The sequence below is a fragment of the Entelurus aequoreus genome, linkage group LG03 (genome assembly GCF_033978785.1).
Source record: "Entelurus aequoreus isolate RoL-2023_Sb linkage group LG03, RoL_Eaeq_v1.1, whole genome shotgun sequence".
NCBI lineage: Eukaryota > Metazoa > Chordata > Actinopteri > Syngnathiformes > Syngnathidae > Entelurus > Entelurus aequoreus.
Genome location: NC_084733.1, coordinates 52,004,659 through 52,023,508, shown reverse-complemented (window position 1 = coordinate 52,023,508; position 18,850 = coordinate 52,004,659). Strand labels below are relative to the sequence as shown.

Sequence of the window (18,850 nt, the reverse complement as noted above, 5' to 3'; positions counted from 1 at the left end):
AGGATGAGGGGTGTTTACACTAGGAATCACACACTAGTATATCGTCTCCTTTACCTCCTCTTCCTCATCATCATACTCATCACTTTCATTCAATCCTGCAAATGCTGTCTGAAATTAAGCAGACAATTGATAGATTAGAGACAGAGTAAAGTATTATAAGCAGTATGTAAACAAGTAGTTTTACCTTAGTTTTTCTGCTCAGGAGGTGCCGTAAAAAGGCAACCACTTCTGGTTTACCAACAGCTTTAGCCTGGATAAAGATGGATATAGAACATGAAGATTGAGTTTGTTTTTTATGACCACACTGATCCAAATAATAGACAACTCCTCTTTTTTTAAAGCTTATTTTTGAAAAATTCATTTTTCAAGTAATATTTTCAAATCTGTAAAGTTAACCAAAACTTACCACTGGCTCTGCTTCATTGATTATATTGAGCTTAAAGTTAGCATCATAACTCCTGTTGTTTGCAAACAGTCTGTATTCACACTTGTGGCTTAAAACCAAAAGTAAAGAAAATGTTACATGTAATTGTGTCATCCCGCCAAAGAACAAAGGACATAATTGAGCAGTTTCCTAGATTTATTAACATCAGCAAGGGGTTGAAAATGATGGTCGCGATACATTTCTCTAAAAAAAAATAAAATAAAATTTAAAAAAAACACCCACCACTTTAATTGCAGTCTGCCCATCATAGCCTGGTTTATTCAAATCAGCTCCAGCTAGACTCCATATTTCCAGGCCTTCCAGGTCGCCGCTGGCTGCCAGGCTAACGTGCAACAACAAGACAAATGTCATTACAGTTATAATAATGGCTGTTTTCTGGAACTTGGCTTTACAGAAAACAAGGTGAAACACAATTTGGAAACTTTAAATTTGGAAAGCAAAGCTGTGCCAGGTGTGTGGCATTTAGCTATGCTCATAACTGTGTGTGTGTGTGTGTGTTTGTGAAAGTGCAAAATTTAACCATATCTGACGGATCGCCAAAAGATACGGAGGAGTCCTGACGCTATGCTGTCCGGGAGCATTTTTCATGTATTATGTAAAGGAAGAGCGGAGAAACTGGTTGTACTTGTGTCAGCTATGTAGGATGGATTAGTGTGAGTGAGTGAGACCTGCACAGTTCTGTTCCAGCTTCCTCCATCTCGTCTCGAGAGAAGTGGGCTCCCGTCTTTCTCAAGAGCTTGACGACATCCTTGTGCCTATGTTAGATGACATAATCATTATTTTTGTTTGATTTTTGAAGATGGGAATAGCCTTTTCTGGAGAGGCAGTGACGAGTAAAAACACATATGCCCCCGCCTGAAGTGGGTTCAGCATATTAACACAGACAAATTCCCCTCAGAATAACAGATGCCCATTCTGGCACGTTGAAGGCTCAATATTTCAAGGTATGCAGCTTAAGAAAATTAAAATAGACTTCCTGTTGAGTGTTTAAAAAATCAAGTATCTATGAACTGTAAAGGAGCAGGCAGGTAGGACTGGTTCAGAGGCCACGCCCACTTTTCCCAACCCATGTCTTTGCATTTTTATGTATATTTAACACACATTGAGGCCAACTGTCACCCGAAGTCATTGAGCGTAGAAACACGCTGTCCAACAACTTTATACCTCTACGACGTAGTGTCATTAGCAAGCCACCATTGGGCGCAGCATAGGTAGTCACTGCATGCCGAAGGAAGTGAAGCAAGGCGGCATGGAAACATGTCCCTGCTTGTTGCGCCAACCGTTAAATTAGGACACAAGTTAGTTGGTACAGCGCAGACACACGCATTTTCTTTCTGAGGCTAAATATAAATTAAAGAAGTGTAGATAAAACACTTAATAAATATTTGGGTCAATGTCAAGGAGTGACAAAGATGTAAAAAAAACACTGTTAGGCAATTAGCCTAAATAGATTTGATCAACTATTAATTTTCCACACCTTGCATGAGCTTGTTCCACGACAACAGGAGTCATCTCACCTAAAGCGCACAGCGTTGCACAGTGGTGTGTCTCCATAACGATCTTTCGCGTAAACCGTGGCCCCAAGAGTCAGCAGGTATTTCACCACTTTAAGGTGGCCCTCGCAGGCGGCGATGTGCAGAGGCGTCCGTCCATCGTAGTCGCTCAGACACAAGTTACTGCCCTGAGACCCAAGGAAGAAAAACATCAGCAGTGTCACACAATGCTTTGACTTTATAGTGAGGTGATCGATTCACTGTAGAACAGTACAAAAGTTGACTTGCCATTTCCTTGAGGGCTTCTAAGGCCTCGATGTCCCCAATCTTCGTGGCGGCACATGCCAGCGGTGGTGTCAGAGCATCACGAACGGCCTCCAGTTCCTGTGGACAGCACACGCTTTAACATTGAGATCCTTTTATAGGCCATGTTACAAATATTTTATAGGCCATGTTACAAACATTGTCCATGGAAACAACTCAGTAATAAGCAGAGAAAGAATAATCAACCATGGATGACACAATGATTAAAAAATGCTTGTAAGAAGAAGAATACTCTATATAGAAAATGTATAACACAAAGAACTACAGAGGCAGAAATTAAGTACAAAAAGTATAAAAACAAGTTAACATACATACTACGATCATGTAAAAAAGAATATTACAGTGAATTATTGGACAGGAACAAAAATATGAGCAACATGGGGCATCCTCAATAGCATTATTAAAAATGGCACTAAGAGGGACTACCCCCAATACTTCTTAGACGGAAATACAAAAAATGACAACATAAAGGAGGTGGTTGAAAGCTTCAATAATTATTTTGTAAACATTGGACCAAAATTGGAAGAAAGGATTCCAGACCCAGTTTCAATTGAGGACTATAATGATACCATAGAGCGAATTCACAACTCCATGTTCCTCAGTAATGTGACACAGGAGGAAATAGTTACAATCGTGAAAAAATGTAAATCTAAGACTTCAACTGATTGTAACGGAATTGATATGGAAACAATAAAAAAGGTTATTGAAGAGATCTCAGGACCATTAATGTATATTAGTAACCTATCATTTCAAACAGGTAAATTTCCAAACAAGATGAAAATTGCTAAAGTGGCACCAATTTATAAGACTGTAGACAAACATCAATTTACAAATTATAGACCTGTTTCTTTACTTCCACAATTTTCTAAAATCATTGAAAAACTGTTCAATAACAGATTAGAGAGTTTCATAAATAAAAATAGAATACTCGAAGAGAACCAATATGGATACAGAGCTAATGTTTCAACTTCAATGGCTTTAATTGAAATTACAGAAGAAATTACCAATGCAATAGATAGTAAAAAATGTGCGGCAGCAGTGTTTATGGATCTAACTAAAGCATTTGACACTATTAATCACAATATTTTAATCAAAAAACTAGAACGATATGGCATCAGAGGGTTAGTCTTAAACTGGATAAGTAGTTATCTAACAAACAGGAAACAATACGTGAAGCTAGGCGAACACACGTCTACAACGCTAAATATATCCTGTGGTGTACCTCAGGGATCAATACTAGGACCTAAATTATTCAATCTCTATATAAATGACATTTGTAAAGTTACAAAAGATTTAAAGTTAGTATTATTTGCGGATGATGCAACAGCGTTTTGCTCAGGAGAGAACACACAGAAGCTACCGTAATTTCCGGACTATAAGCCGCACCCGACTATAAGCCGCACCAGCTAAATTTAGGGGAAAATACAGATTGCTCCATATATAAGCCGCACCCGACTATAAGCCGCAAGGTTTTGATGTGTAATTACCGTAGTATATAGGGGTTCCTGCTACCACGGAGGGGATTGTCGGGACAGAGATGACTGCTGTTTGGGAACGCAAAGCGTCCCATTTATTAACAATAAATCTTTCAATCAAACTTTCACATCTTTGTCATGGCGAACAGCATTCGTGCAGAGTACAAATAATACAACGGTGCAAAGTAATACAAAGTGCTCGCCTGTACGTTATCAAAATAACCAGCCTACCGGTATATGAAAAGTCAGTCTTTAATCATTGTGTCATCGTCTTCCTCCTGCGTACTAAAACCACCGAAATCCATATTGGTTCGTCGGTGTCGGAGAAGAACAGGCCGTAAATAAGCCGCACCGTTGTTTAAGCCGCAGGGACCAGAACGAGGGGGAAAAGTAGCGGCTTATAGTCCGGAAATTACGGTAATACAAATAATAACAGAAGAAATGAACAAATTAAAAAGATGGTTTGACAAAAATAGATTATCGTTGAATCTCAGTAAAACTAAGATAATGATATTTGGTAACAGTAGAAGAGAAAGTCAAACACAAATACAAATAGATGGAGTACAAATTGAAAGAGTAAATGAAACTAAACTTCTAGGTATAATGATTGATGATAAATTGAACTGGAAATCTCATGTAAAAAATATACAACATAAAGTAGCGAGAAACACATCAATAATGAATAAAGCAAAACATGTTCTAGACAAAAAATCACTTCATATTCTCTACTGCTCGCTAGTGTTACCATATCTGAGCTACTGTGTAGAAATATGGGGAAATAACTACAAAAGTACACTTCATTCACTAACGGTGTTACAAAAAAGATCAGTTAGAATAATACATAATGTTGGATATAGAGAACATACAAACCCTTTATTTATTGAATCAAAAATACTGAAACTCCATGACATAGTGAATTTGCAAACAGCTAAAATTATGCACAAAGCAAACTATAACCTGCTACCCAAGAATATACAACAATTCTTCTCAAAAAAAGAGGAGAAATATAATCTTAGAGAAAAACGTAATTTAAAACATTTATATGCACGTACAACACTTAAGACCTTCAGTATATCAGTATGTGGAATTAAATTATGGAATGGATTAAGCAAAGCAATCAAACAATGTACTAATATGATCCACTTCAACAAACTCTTCAAACTTAAAGTGTTTACAAAGTACAAAGAAGAAGAACCATGACAAACATTCTCAATTTATTTCATCCATTCATTCATTCATTCTTAAAGTAATCTTACTTATCTCATCATATGAAATATGACTTACTTCACCAATTATTATTATTAAATTATTACTATTATTTATTTATTTATTTTTATTGTGATTACTTATGGAGTTTATTGTGAATAAATTGTGAACAGGAAGTAAACAAACCGTTTTAGCAACTGTTATGTAAAGAAAAGGGGTAGGATTAAATAAACTCTGCTTCTTCCTACTCCTTTTCGAACATGTTGAAAAGAGAAACTGGAAATTGTGATGTATCATGTTGTTTGCTTGCATGTTCGAAATAAACTCAAACTCAAATATATACATTTCTTAATGTATACACTCATTCACACCAACAAGAGTTGTATGGTTGTAGACGACCACAATGTATTCCACACTCATAATAGTTTATATTAATACAGTGGTACCTCGGTTTTAGAAAGCCCCACTTTTCATAAAATTCCTAATTTTCGTATCCCAAATTTTTGCATATTGTCTGTTATCATACTTGCGTGTAACAAACTAACTGGTCTGTTGGCCCACGTCTAATTCCGCAGAATCGAGTGCCCGAACAACAAATTCAACGCATCGGTGACTCAGTTTTTTCATCATTTAAAACACTTCCTTCTGCACTTTTTCTCCCTCAGTTCTTTTTCGTAAATTAGTCAGATTTTAGACTTCATTTGGAATAAAAAGACTCACAGGTTACGTAAACAATATTTACAGTGACCCAAATCGTCAGGAGGATTAGCACTACATTAAAGCAGTCCCAGTGAAGCAACCAACAATTTGTTGTGATAAAATATACATTTAATGATAACTGTTTGCCATTCAAATCACGATCATTCGCTAAGAACACATAATGCTAATATGCTTGCACATGTTACGCACAAACATAGTTACGTCATTACCATACTTTAAGAGGGTGGGATATAATGCCTAAATCACATTGGAAAATTAGCAACCTCTAAGCATCCGCGTAAAGGATGCCAAGAGCCTCTGTATACCTCTTTTAAAACTGTTTAATAATTGTTTTAAGTCCTATTTTAACTTTAACCAATATTAAAACTAAGTTAAGCACTGCCAAATGTTAGTGTTATTATGGTTTTAAACTATAGTGTTGTGTTAAAAAGCTAGCTAGCTAGAAGTCGTTCATCCAAAAAAAATAAAAATCACAACTGACAGACCTCCAAGTTTTGTGTAACATTTGAGGCAACTTTTTGCCCAAATGTTACAACTTTTGAAACGTTTACATTTCAGAGTACCACTGCATGTCCCAGTTTCCAAGGTGATGCGTTATTAAAGAACCACACACCAGACTGTTACAGTCTATAAATCTACAGTTTGTTATCACAGACTAGTGAATAGTTAAATGTGTTCAGCTTTAATGGGACATTTTATGGGAGACGGTGAACATATGTGTTTTAATTCATAACTTCCAATTAACAACAGAGTACTTATAAGCCGCAAGTTTCTTTTTTAAGCTTCACTAAATGTTTTTACATAGAATTTTTTTTTTTATTGTAATTTTTGACCTGAACGTATCAATCAGATTTGTGTCAATGAAAGTGAAAAAGGTACACAAACTATATTATCTATGTTTTAATATCAAAATATGTTTACTTTTTTTCTGTTTGTATGCTGTAAAGAAGTCAGACACATAAAGCTGTCATGTAGGTAGTAATCCCCCTTTCTATTTCTTCATAATGGTAAATGGGTCATACTTGTATAGCGCTTTTCTACCTTTTTAAGGAACTCAAAGCGCTTTGACACTATTTTCCACATTCACCCATTCACACGCACACACATTCACACACTGATGGCGGGAGCTGCCATGCACTGCGCTAACCAGGCCCATCAGGAGCAAGAGTGAAGTGTCTTGCTCAAGGACACAACGGACGTGACTAAGATGGCAGAAGGTGGGGATTGAACCAGTAACCCTCAGATTGGTAATCATAATGGTGAGAACCCGTTTTTACATTATATTTTAAAAAGTGGTTACAATTGTTGAAAGGGCCTGTACAGTTAATGACAGACAACAATTAATCCAATATACAGCATAACCTCCAAAGTCAAATGCCCCAGAAAATGGACAATTTTGAGTTTTCAAACTTATTTTATATATTTTTTCAAATGTTTGCAGCAAAGCTCATTGTATTTCAGCTCAGTGAGCATCTAATGGATGATTCGAACACATTTTGTTTTAATTCTAATGCCATCGCAGAAAAATGATAACCATAAAATAAGAATTGGAACTTTCATATGTTCCAGCAAAAATTGAGTTACCACTGTAAGAACACATTGTTGGATGATATATTACATATTATTTGCCTAGTTTCAAATGTAGACAATGAAACCCGCGTGCGCACCTCACCTCTTTGCAGCTAATGCTCAGGGACTTGGCAATGACTTGGATGAACTGACTGTCACTCAGACACAACTTTGCTCCGGCCAAGTAAGCACTCATCTCACCTCGCAGGTTCTGGCCCATCATCTAGATGCAAACACAGGTTTGTAGCATAGTGGTGTTTGTTTTTTTATATCTTTTGTCTGCATGATTGATATCGCCTCACCTTTTTCTTGGCATCTAAACTTATCTCCGTCTTGGCCAACACGTAGGACAGCTTTGACAAGGCGGCCTCTGGAGTCATGTCACCACCAGCTATCAGCCCCGCGTCCATCAAGACCTGAGGTTTGTTATAGTTTTTATTCAATGCACAAAGTAGGGATGGGCGATATGACTAAAATGTATATTGTGTTATTATGTATTGACGCCTCCTGCGATAATGATTATATATCTCAATATATTATTTAGTATATAGATGATGATAATAGAAACATTTCAAAACTAGTTGAAAGGCTCCTAATTTGGCTGCTGACGTGTGTGGTAACATACTGTAATTTCCGGTTGTATTATTTCTCAAAACGATTATTAATCTTGCTAATCTAGGGTTAACATTTTGTTACTTTTTGTTGTAACATTTTCCTTTTTACACTTTTATTATAATGTAGCATGCACTTATTATTCAGTTGTTTGGATACTTTTGGGCTAGACTACAAATTTGGGTATCAATCCAATCCCAAATGGTTACACGGGCAGTATTAGACATACTCATACTTGTAATTTTCCAGATTATTGAATGTATCCATTTTTCAACACAATTTATAATTAGACAAAAACACAAGATGGCTTTCCAACAATATTAATTCAATATATACATTATTTCCTTCTATTTGCTCCGATCTAAATCATTGGGATTTTGCCCTTAAAGGGGAACTGCACTTTTTATGGAATTTTGCCTATCATTCACAATCATTATGAAAGACATGACGACAGATGTATTTTTTTTTATGCATTCTAACTCTTAAATAAAAGGTTGCTTATAGTGTAGCTAATGGGAGGTACTTTATTTTGCCCATAAAACCCAATAAATAACCATCCCAAAAGCGCCAACAATACTCCATTTACATTTCGTTACTTGAATATTAACCAAGTATTAGTGATATTGTTATTATAAGCGCTAAAGCAGACAAACTATTTATAGCGGCGCCGTGGTCACTAGCGTGCCAATGTTTACATCATCGAGTGGTAGGGGGCTTCCACGCTTCCTTTGCTTGTGAAAGTTTATTGTAGATAATAAATCATGCCTCTCACCTGGATAGTAGAAGAATGGGGACATATTCTGACAAGTTGGTACACTTGACAGCCAATTTAAACACGGTGATGGCGAGAACAACACAAAAAGACGCTTGGTTCTACCCCCCTTTTTTAATTAAAAAAATACATCCGTCGTCATCTCTTTCATAATGATTGTGAGCGATGGGCAAAATTCCCAAAACTAAAGGGGGGAACTTTAAAGGGGAACTGCAATTTTTTGGAATTTGGTCTCATTCACATGCTTTTTTATGCATTCTAACTCGTATATACACACTTTTAGCAAGAGTCAGCTAACAATGGAGGTAATGGGGATTCGATCTATTCAGTAAAAAGCACTAAAAAACCAACAACGTTTTATATACAGTACATGCTGTACGACCTTTTTGTGTCTTTTTACGCATTGAAATCAGAAAGGACGTGCATTTTCGTAAGTCCACGCGGATTTATTTTTTATTTTTTCACCGACCCTGCCTTCTTCGGATCAACTCCTGTTGGCTTGTTTTTTTTGTCGATTATCGCTTTCCGCCAGTGTTTTGTTTTGTTTATATGTGCCGAGTCAAATTTCCGTCCCCGTTTATTGCGTTTTTATTGGTCATAAATTTTGATTCGCCGAAAGTTATATCAATCACAAATACTGCCTCAGTTTGCACTCGGACAACTTTACTGTGAGGTGCTGTCAAAAGAAATACTTTATGGTAAACACCAAGGTGAGTGTAAAGTCAACCTTTTTAACTTCATCCTCTGCCATGTCTCCATTAAATGACTTGTTTTAGTCTTTGTGAGTCCATGGAAACTTCACTTTTATTTCCCGCACCCGACGAGACTCCTCCACCCCAGAAACATACTTTGCAGGTCAACAAACGGGGCAAATAAGTGCCTTTTGAAGTATTAATGTGCAAGCAGTGTTGAAAAGGAGTCTCTTGGAGAAGTGGCTGACAAGTTAGCAAGTGTCGCTCGCATTTCTGACATCATCACCGTCATTGTTTACTGAAGCAGAGGTGCTGACTGTGTGTTATGATAAACGTGCATGCGTCGCCAGGCTCCACTTTTTATCCATAGACTCATCAGATTTTTATTATCTGGATCCAGCGCCCCCCGCGACCCCGAAGGGAATAAGCGGTAGAAAATGGATGGATGGATGGATGGATATAGCAGGGGTGTCAAAAGTGTGGCCCAGAGGCCATTTGCGGCCCGCAGCTAATGTTTTAAAGGCCCACGGCACATTCTAAAAATACTATTAAAATAAACAAAAACATAAAGTGGAATAAAAAAAGCCTACAGGCGAAATGGAATTTAGGAAAAAGTTGCAATGTTGACAAAGCTGTTATTTTTTTCTTTAAAACTGTCATTGCTCAAAACATAATATTGAATCAAAATCAATGTTTTTATGAATTATTGACCTATCTAAGGCTCTGATTTCGTCACATCAAATATTCCACTTTGAAAAATATTTTTTGTTGAAGATTTTGCATATTCTGTGTGTTTGCCATAAAAAACAAAAAAACATAAGAAAAACAAAGCTGATGTAGACTAGAGATTTAAGCGTTAAATAAATAATGTATGTATGCCCTGGCACACAATTATCATCATTTCATGACCGAAGCAAAAACCTTTACACATTTATAATGAAATATATATACACCTACAACTTATTAAATACAAATACAGAAAAAAATAAGTTTAAATCCATGAAGGAAAGAAGAAAGTGAATGAATGTTTATAACTGAATAAATTTACATTTGCATAAAAACGTGTTTTCTCTTTGTATTATTTTTTTTAATGAATTAATGTTTGACAACCTTTTTCCAAAACACAATATAGAATGTGAGATATAACAGAATAATGCATACATTTATCATTTGTTTTCAAAACGCTTACAAAAAAGAGGGACCCCAAAAATTTACTGTGGGGTCAGTAATTTATATCGTTTATTGCGCAACCCTACACGGAAGTCATGCAAAGTGAAAAGAGGACATGGCCCACCTTGCCTGTGGCGTAGGACGTGGACACCGTCCCCCTCAAACACTGGGTACAGTTCATGATGATTACGCCAGATTCGGTGGCCTTCTTCAGCTCCTCCAACAGGTCAGAGCGGTTATCTGGGGCGTTTCCACTCCCATAGGTCTCCAGAACCACACCCTCCATAGGCGGCTGCAGGAAAGCCCTCACCTGAACACAGCAATGGAAAGAAAAACACTCAAAATGTATGGCACACAATGCAAGCTCTCTTTTTGCGGTTCTCTAATGGCCAAAACCGTCTATGCTCCTAAAAGCCCATCTGGTGGAGACCCCGCAAGTATTCCAGTCTATAGCTGGCAGGCACCGGGAGGCCCCGTGCCACATCGTTAGCCACGGCATATGACTACAGGGGCAGATGACGGAAATGTCCGGAAGGAGAGTTATTAATCTGAAGGTGTTAGCCAACATAAAGTCACTTGGCAAGTCCTGAGCAGTTAGCAGAAAATGCGAGAAGAGGGGGTCAGTAAAAGTGGTTACTTTTTGACGCCATAAGCACTTTGACAAAAAAAATGCTCAACGCGGATTAGTTTTGAAGCGCTCTTACTGCCGACATAGAGACGCGCATGAGAGCCCGGTGCCTCATGAAAACGAGGCCTCATAAAAACAGTAAAACGCTGTAAGAAAGCCTTGATGAGCGAACTGGGCAGCGGGAGCAGATTGAGACAGTAAAGTCACCCTGCTGATGGCCTCCTGAGCGAGAGCTGCAACTAAACGCTTCAGTGTCAATGCCAAGCCTGCCTCTTTACTGGGTGATTGGTCATGGCCCATAACGCTGTCCTATCCGTCTCCGGGCTGAGCCCTGATGGGGATTCACAGAGCCAAGAAAGTAAGAAGAGGGTTAATTGCACCATCAAATAAAGTTAACTATATTTTATTGCCGTTCGAGCAAACTGGAGCGTCTAGACCGTTTGAAGAACTTATCGAGAACCAGAATCCTAACCAGAAATGTAAATGCGCTGTCTCAATTTTTCACCATTCATTTTAGATTGGCAGTGACTAGCATGGATTATTAATCATAATTTAATTGCAACTTTCAATTGGAGGTGACTATATCATGAATTTACTGCGATGAGGTGGCGACTTGTCCAGGGTGTACACCACCTTCCGCCCATGTGCAGCTGAGCTAGGCTCCAGCAACCCCCGCGACCCCGAATGGGACAAGTGGTAGAAAATCATGAATTTAGTCACATTTGAGTCAAGCAGTGTCTATAACATCATAGATTTCATCACATTTTGGGGGCCATCATGCAGAATGTGCTGTCATTTTGGATAGGCTCTAGCTTGGAGGTGACTATAATAGTTTTACTCACATTTTGGGGGCCACCATGCAGAATGTGCTGTCATTTTGGATAGGCTCTAGCTTGGAGGTGACTATAATAGATTTACTCACGTTTTGGGCTGCATGTCCACTGATTGTGTCACTTATTAGGGCCACATTTGGAATATATGTATTTTATATGGCTATAGCATGGGTTTAGTCACATTTTGATGGCTACTATACAGCATAGAGCCTGTAACACTTGATTGGAGCAGACTATAGTATGATTTTATTGACATTTTGGGGTGCTACTTTTAGATTGGAGGTGACTAGCATGAATTTAGTCACATTTTGATTGCAACTTTAAATTGGATGTGATTATAGTATAGGTCAGTACCATTTAAGGTGAGCACCTTTTTAGATTGACAGTATCTCACATGAAATCCAAAGAGGTTAATTTGGTCTTCAAAAAATTATGCAATTTGTTGTTCTTATAGCCATACCTGTGTGTCTACTTCCATACCTGTAGGTTGTCACGTGACAACCTCTGAGGAAGGCAACAGTTGTAGCCGAAACCGTCAGGTACGAAAGTAAACACACAGGTCTGGCTATAAGAATAACAAATTGCGGTATCTCTTATGGATTTAATCAAATTTGTATTGCCATTATGCAGAAACATTGATTTAGTAAGATTTAGGGTGAACACCTTTTATAGGAGGGGTCTACAGCATTGATTTAGCCACTTTTAGAATGTATGCAATTATAACATGGATGTTCCAACACCTTGAATGTCACCATTAGTCTAATTTGTTGGCCACATCTAAATTGGAGGGAAATATATATTACCGGAAGACAGCTGGGGTGGGCTGCAGCTTACCCGTGAACCTAATTAGGATAAGCGGTACGGAAAATGGATGTATATATCAAGAAATCTGGGTTGTACTTATAGATTGGTCGTGACTATAAGATGATTTCTGTAACTTTTGAGGGCCACCTCTGAATGAGAGGTGACCATACTATGGATTTAGTTTAGGGATGTTAGGATCAGGGTTTTATGCTGTCGATTAATTTTTTCAATTTATTCGTGGCGAGTCATTATTCTCTTTTATTACATATAATTGTTTGAGCAAAACAAAGTCAATAGTACACAATAACTACAAAAAAGCAAAAACTATTACTATTACTCATGTAAATGTTTGTATTTTGCCCTTAAAGTCCTCCTGTGTCTGGGGACTTCTTACCTAAATGTGTAAATATTTCTAAAAACAATAAACAATGATCTTGAGAAAATACAAATATTGACTTAATCACTCTAGTATTGATCATATACTGATACTACCCTTGGTACAGTCAGAACCAATTTAGGGATCCATTTGCCCGCCTCTTACGTGTCGTGAAAATGCTGACACGCCAACAGTTGCTGTTATATTATCCTCTCTCTAGACTCTTAATAATCTACTTGTTAATTTCCTGTTAATCGCTGCTTACTTTCTGCTGCAACACTTTAGAGCAGACCTGGGCATTCTGCGGCCCGCGGGCCGTATCCAGCCCTTTGTGCGTCCCTGTCCGGCCCGCGTGAGGCCAATTATAAATTACAAAATAAATTTTAAAAAGTATCTATGTCGAGTGTGCAATACAACGGTGCTGCTTTTGTTTTGAAAATCGTTATTTGTATTACTTCCGTGTGGACGTATGCGTGACTGTGAGTGAATGTGAACAACTGCAATTACAAAATAAAGTTGAAAAAACATCTATGTCCTGCGCGCAATACAACTGTGCTGCTTTTATTTTGAAAAGTATTATTTATGGGCGTGTGTCCGTGTGTAACCTGCGAGTGAAGGTGCACATGCAGCGACAAGTGATGCACGGTTTACACCCGAGACGCCAAAAAGAGAAAAGTTGATGAGGAATGCCGTGTTTTCAACAACACATGAACTGCAAAGCAACGTCCCCTCACCTAAGGTGCGTGCCTGCGCAATTGCGCACTGCTCAAGCGTCCGCTTCGCGCAGCAAGTATATGCCGCGCACCAAATCAAATCCCATCTGAATTATAAACAAAATAAACATATTTATTCTATGGAATTTTGCAATGCAACTTTGAGTGACAGTGACAACAAGCGGCCCTAATGGTGTTCGTCAACACCGTTCAATTGAACACCGTTCAATTATTGTAACGTCTATCGAGATGCTTCGAGGACAGGAATTATATCGATCACTTTATTGAACAAAACTGTTTATATTCGGACATAACCACACCAAAAACATGAGTAAAACAATTCTATCTCGAAAAACTAGTCATTTTCTGCCGTACAAACCAGGCCAAAACCAACTTGTCATCTGTCACCAACACGCATAGCACTAAACCACTGGTGCGTTTAAGGCCACACAAAAAGTCGGACAACTCAAACACCACACAAAGTTACACTATGACTCTTCAGTCATACGTGTGCTTATTTTACTGTCATTTATTATTAATGTTAATTTATATATATTAGTCATGGAATGCTGTTACACACACTATGTTGAAGTATTACTATTATTATTATTATTATTATTATTTATCTTACGGTATACATCAAAAATAATATTGAGCAAAATTTAATTGAAATATTGTCGATGTGGCCCTCCAGCAGTGCTCGGGTAGCTCATGCGGCCCCCGGTAAAAATTAATTGCCCACCCCTGCTTTAGAGGCTAGCTTAGCTATTAGCATACCTGCTCCTGGCTTCCTCTTGTGTTGTAGCATGTTTAATATCATCCTCCAGTGGTTACCTTCAATGATACTTAAGAATATAAGAAATGCAGTTTATTTGCCACAATGGAGGTGATTATTATTAATTTAGGGGAGCGACTCCACACTGTGTATGGAGACACAATTAGCTGTCACCCCGGGGACAAAAAATTAAAAGTGTCAGCCAGAGGGGATCAGCATTTGTGATCAACATAAATCGGCAATGGTGAACACTTACTTTTTCATGAAGATCATCTGACACCTATCAGTGGCCGATTGCTACATCCCTAAGTTTAATTTTGAGGGGTGCATCTTTACATAGGACATAACAGCACAGATTCAGGATGCACGCCCCTGTTTTCTGTGCAATCAATCATGCATCAGCACGTTTCATGCGTGTTCCATCACTTTATAACACAATGCTGTGCTATTCTAACTGTTCTTCGACCCACGAGAAGCCACTCACAGTGGCTGCAGTTATTCCTGGGAATAGCCTCAGCAAGCCAACATTTCGGTTGAGCTCAGTGCGGACTTGAAACTTCGCTGTGGTGTTTGCCCTCCACACCGTGTCCCAGTTAACTGCATGGAAAAAAGGAGGACAGATAAATGACATAATTACACTGTCTAGTACATTTAGATCACCCATGAGACCAGCACGTTATGTCATTACGGTAACTTACTTGCAATATCCACTTCCGCAGTGGCAAGAGGGGCCAAATTAGGGGATGAGAATGCATTGAAACTCCCAGCATCCACCTTAGTCACACGGTTTCCTCTGTAGAGCTTGTTGTAGAAATACAAGCATACCTGAGGAGATACGTGATATATTTTACAGGATGCAGCTTCTGTAAATGCTTAGTATTTAGACTGAAGTGAGTCAGACAGCCACAACAAGACTTCCTCAATATTATTAGTTGGATGGAATTTGTGTTGCACTTGAACCGTGCAGTTTAAAATAACGACGTCTGTGTTTCCTCCTGTTCCTGGTTAAGTTGTTGACAATTGTGAAACAGAAACAAACAAGTTATGTTGTTCAAACCAACAATTCATGTTTACCACACAATAACAAAGTACTATACTGTGGGATGTATTTATGTATCTGGATTATTTTATGTCATTAACGAAAAGGCAATGACAACCATTTTCTCACCTCAGGAATGACAAACTGGCCGGCAATCAACAGCGCACCCAGCAGGTTGTCTCTGCCATCGTTTCTCATCTCATAGATTGGCACCTGAGCAGAGACGAGGGAGACTTAATTTGTTTTGCTGGAAATAGGTCAAACGCTTGTTTTTTTTGTATGTGCTTTTACCTGTGAACCAGTGAGGATGATAGGCTTGCCCAAGTGCTCACACATGAAGGACAGCGCTGAGGCGGTGTAGGCCATGGTGTCTGTGCCGTGAAGGATCACAAAGCCATCATAGCTTTCATAGTTTTTCTGTAATCAAATTAATTACAAAAATCTAATGTTATACAAAATATGAAAAACAAAAAAATTACGTCTACGACAGTATATTACATGTTTTTATGTTCTACTGTCTTGTACTCATCTGTTTTTATGTCAAGTGTGTTTCTTGTTTCTCTCCTTTTGGTCTGTTGGGGACTACAGATTTAAGGTAGCCTTCTGGCTAATTCTGGCATATTTACACTTTTAATGTTCAAGAATATGCACGAGAGATGTAACAATATTGTAAATACCGCGGTATTGCGGTATCAAAATTATCATAATAATGCTGTGATGATGTGTAACTGTATAAAATGAAAACTTGGGTCGGTGTAGTTTTTTTCTGGCACTGGCCGATCTGGAAGTAAACTTGATCTCACAGGGGAAAGCAAGGATTGTTTTTCGGACATGTCCTAAAGTTTTCATCAAAATCCATCCATAACTTTTTGAGTTATGTTGCTAACAGACATATAGACAAACCCTGGCGAAAACACAACCTCTTGCGTACTGCAAAGCAAAGCACACCGCGTGCCTTTGTCTCAAGCGTTTCTAGGACGACACATAAAGCCGGTCAAAAGTTGTGATGTTTGACCCACATTTTTTCAATAACATTGAATCAACTTGTGGTTTAAGTAGATGTGTTACCCGTGTTTTAAGTAGGAAATGCGCCGGGCGCCAATACGGACAACAACAAAAAAGTTGGGTAACACCGCAGTGCGGGGAACAAAATATGAGAAGCTACTTAATAAACCATCACCCGGAAAATATATTTGAAGCCAGCAATACGAAGCATCAATTTGTGAGGTATTTACATTATTAAACGTTAAGTTGTCAGTTATGGTATGTGGGCTTGTATTAAGCCTCAGGGAGTTGAACGCCCCTGCCTTACATAGTTCCGGGTCACCCTTGGGCAAGGTGTAGCACCCGAATGCCCCCCCCATCAGGGTTACGATACCCCCCATGAACTACACTAAAAGAGGATGCGTTACCCGGCCCGGAGGAAGCCCGGGGCCCTCCTCCGGAGCTAGGCCCGGAGGTAGGGCTCGTCAGCGAGCGCCTGGTGGCCGGGCTTGCCACGGAGCCCGGCCGGGCACAGCCCGAAGAAGCTACGTGGACACACCATCTTCTCTGCCACGTGGGCCCACCACCCGCGGTCGGAACCAGTGGGGTCGGGTGCGCTGCCAAGTGGATGGCGGTGAAAGTGGAGGCTCCGGACGGACCAATTCGGGGCGGCAGAGGCTGACTTTCGGGACGTGGAACGTCTCTACGCTGGTGGGGAAGGAGCCTGAGCTGGTGCGAGAGGTGGAGCGCTACCGGTTGGATCTGGTGGGGCTTACCTCTACGCATAGCAAGGGCTCTGAAACCACACTCCTGGACATGGGATGGACCTTGTTCACTTCTGGAGTTGCTCAGGGTGTGAGGGCACAGGCGGGTGTGGGGATACTCACGAGTCCCCGGCTGAGTGCCTGTACGTTGGAGTTCACCCCAGTGGACAAGAGGGTCGCCTCCCTTCGCCTTAGGGTTGGAGGGGGGAAAACTCTGACTGTTGTTTGTGCATACGCACCAAACAGGAGTTCAGAGTATTCAGCCTTCTTGGATACCTTGCATGGGGTCCTGTATGGGGCGCCGGCAGGGGATTCCATAGTCTTGCTGGGGGACTTCAACGCGCACGTGGGCAATGACAGTGATACTTGGACTGGCGTGATTGGGAGGAACGGTCTCCCTGATCTGAACCTGAGTGGTGGATTGCTATTGGACTTCTGTGCTAGTCACGGACTTGCGATAACAAACACCATGTTCAAGCATAAGGATGCTCATAGGTGTACCTGGTACCAGAGCACCCTAGGCCAAAGATCAATGATCGATTTTGTAATCGTATCAGCTGATCTGAGGCCGTATGTTTTGGACACTCGGGTGAAGAGAGGGGCTGAACTGTCAACTGATCACCATCTGGTGGTGAGTTGGGTTAGATGGCGGGGGAAACCTCTGGACAGACCTGGCAAACCCAAGCGTGTAGTGCGGGTGAACTGGGAACGTTTGGAGGAGTCCTCTGTCCGGAAGGACTTCAACTCCCACCTCCGGCGGGACTTCTCTGCCATCCCTGTGGAGGTTGGGGACATTGAACAGGAATGGGCAATGTTCAAAGCCTCTATTGCTAAAGCTGCAGATGCGAGCTGTGGCCAGAAGGTCTTAGGTGCCTCAAGGGGCGGTAACCCTCGAACACCCTGGTGGACAGTGGTGGTCAGGGAAGCCGTCCGACTGAAGAAGGAGTCCTACCGGGGTATGTTATCCCAGGGGACTCCGGAGGCAGTTGCAAGGTACCGACGGGCCCGAAGGGCAGCGGCCGTGGCTGTGGACGAGGCTAAGCAGAGGGTGTGGGAGCAGTTCGGGGAATACATGGAGAAGGACTATCGGGCGGCACCAAAGCTGTTCTGGAAGACCATACGGCACCTCAGGAGGGGGAAGCAGGGAACCATCCAAGCTGTGTACGGCAAGGATGGGACTTTGCTGACTTCAAGTGAGGAAGTCGTGGGGCGTTGGAAAGAGCACTTTGAGGAACTCCTGAACCCAAATACATCAGACACACCCTCCCTGATAGGAGCAGGGCCTGAGGATGATGGGGGATCGACGTCGATCTCTCGGAGTGAAGTCACTGAGGTAGTTAGACAACTCCACAGTGGCAAAGCTCCGGGGGTTGACGAGATCCGTCCAGAAATGCTGAAGGCTCTGGGTGTTGATGGGCTGTCTTGGTTGATACGCCTTTTCAACATTGCGTGGAAG

General features: G+C 40.2%; 1 protein-coding gene and 1 long non-coding RNA gene across 4 annotated transcripts in view; one reads left to right on the top strand and one right to left on the bottom strand.

Annotated features, from left to right (window-relative positions):
• Positions 1-16,901, top strand: part of LOC133646599 (uncharacterized) — a 34,415-nt gene extending 17,514 nt beyond the window's left edge. The window contains exon 4 of the long non-coding RNA XR_009825321.1: positions 15,781-16,901. This is a non-coding gene — a long non-coding RNA (uncharacterized LOC133646599). The remainder of the gene's footprint in view (positions 1-15,780) is intronic.
• Positions 1-18,850, bottom strand: part of aspg (asparaginase homolog (S. cerevisiae)) — a 38,313-nt gene that overhangs the window by 2,034 nt on the left and 17,429 nt on the right. For 2 of the 3 annotated variants that reach the window (XM_062042132.1, XM_062042133.1), the window contains 13 exons: positions 15,938-16,063; positions 15,776-15,859; positions 15,306-15,432; positions 15,092-15,204; positions 10,603-10,788; positions 7,535-7,648; positions 7,336-7,455; positions 2,227-2,322; positions 1,963-2,126; positions 1,114-1,200; positions 668-767; positions 185-250; positions 55-108 (listed from right to left, as the gene is read on the bottom strand). In XM_062042132.1, coding sequence (XP_061898116.1) covers positions 55-108; positions 185-250; positions 668-767; positions 1,114-1,200; positions 1,963-2,126; positions 2,227-2,322; positions 7,336-7,455; positions 7,535-7,648; positions 10,603-10,788; positions 15,092-15,204; positions 15,306-15,432; positions 15,776-15,859; positions 15,938-16,063 — 1,437 coding nt within the window. The remainder of the gene's footprint in view (positions 1-54; positions 109-184; positions 251-667; positions 768-1,113; positions 1,201-1,962; positions 2,127-2,226; positions 2,323-7,335; positions 7,456-7,534; positions 7,649-10,602; positions 10,789-15,091; positions 15,205-15,305; positions 15,433-15,775; positions 15,860-15,937; positions 16,064-18,850) is intronic. The other variant, XM_062042135.1, reaches the window with a different exon arrangement.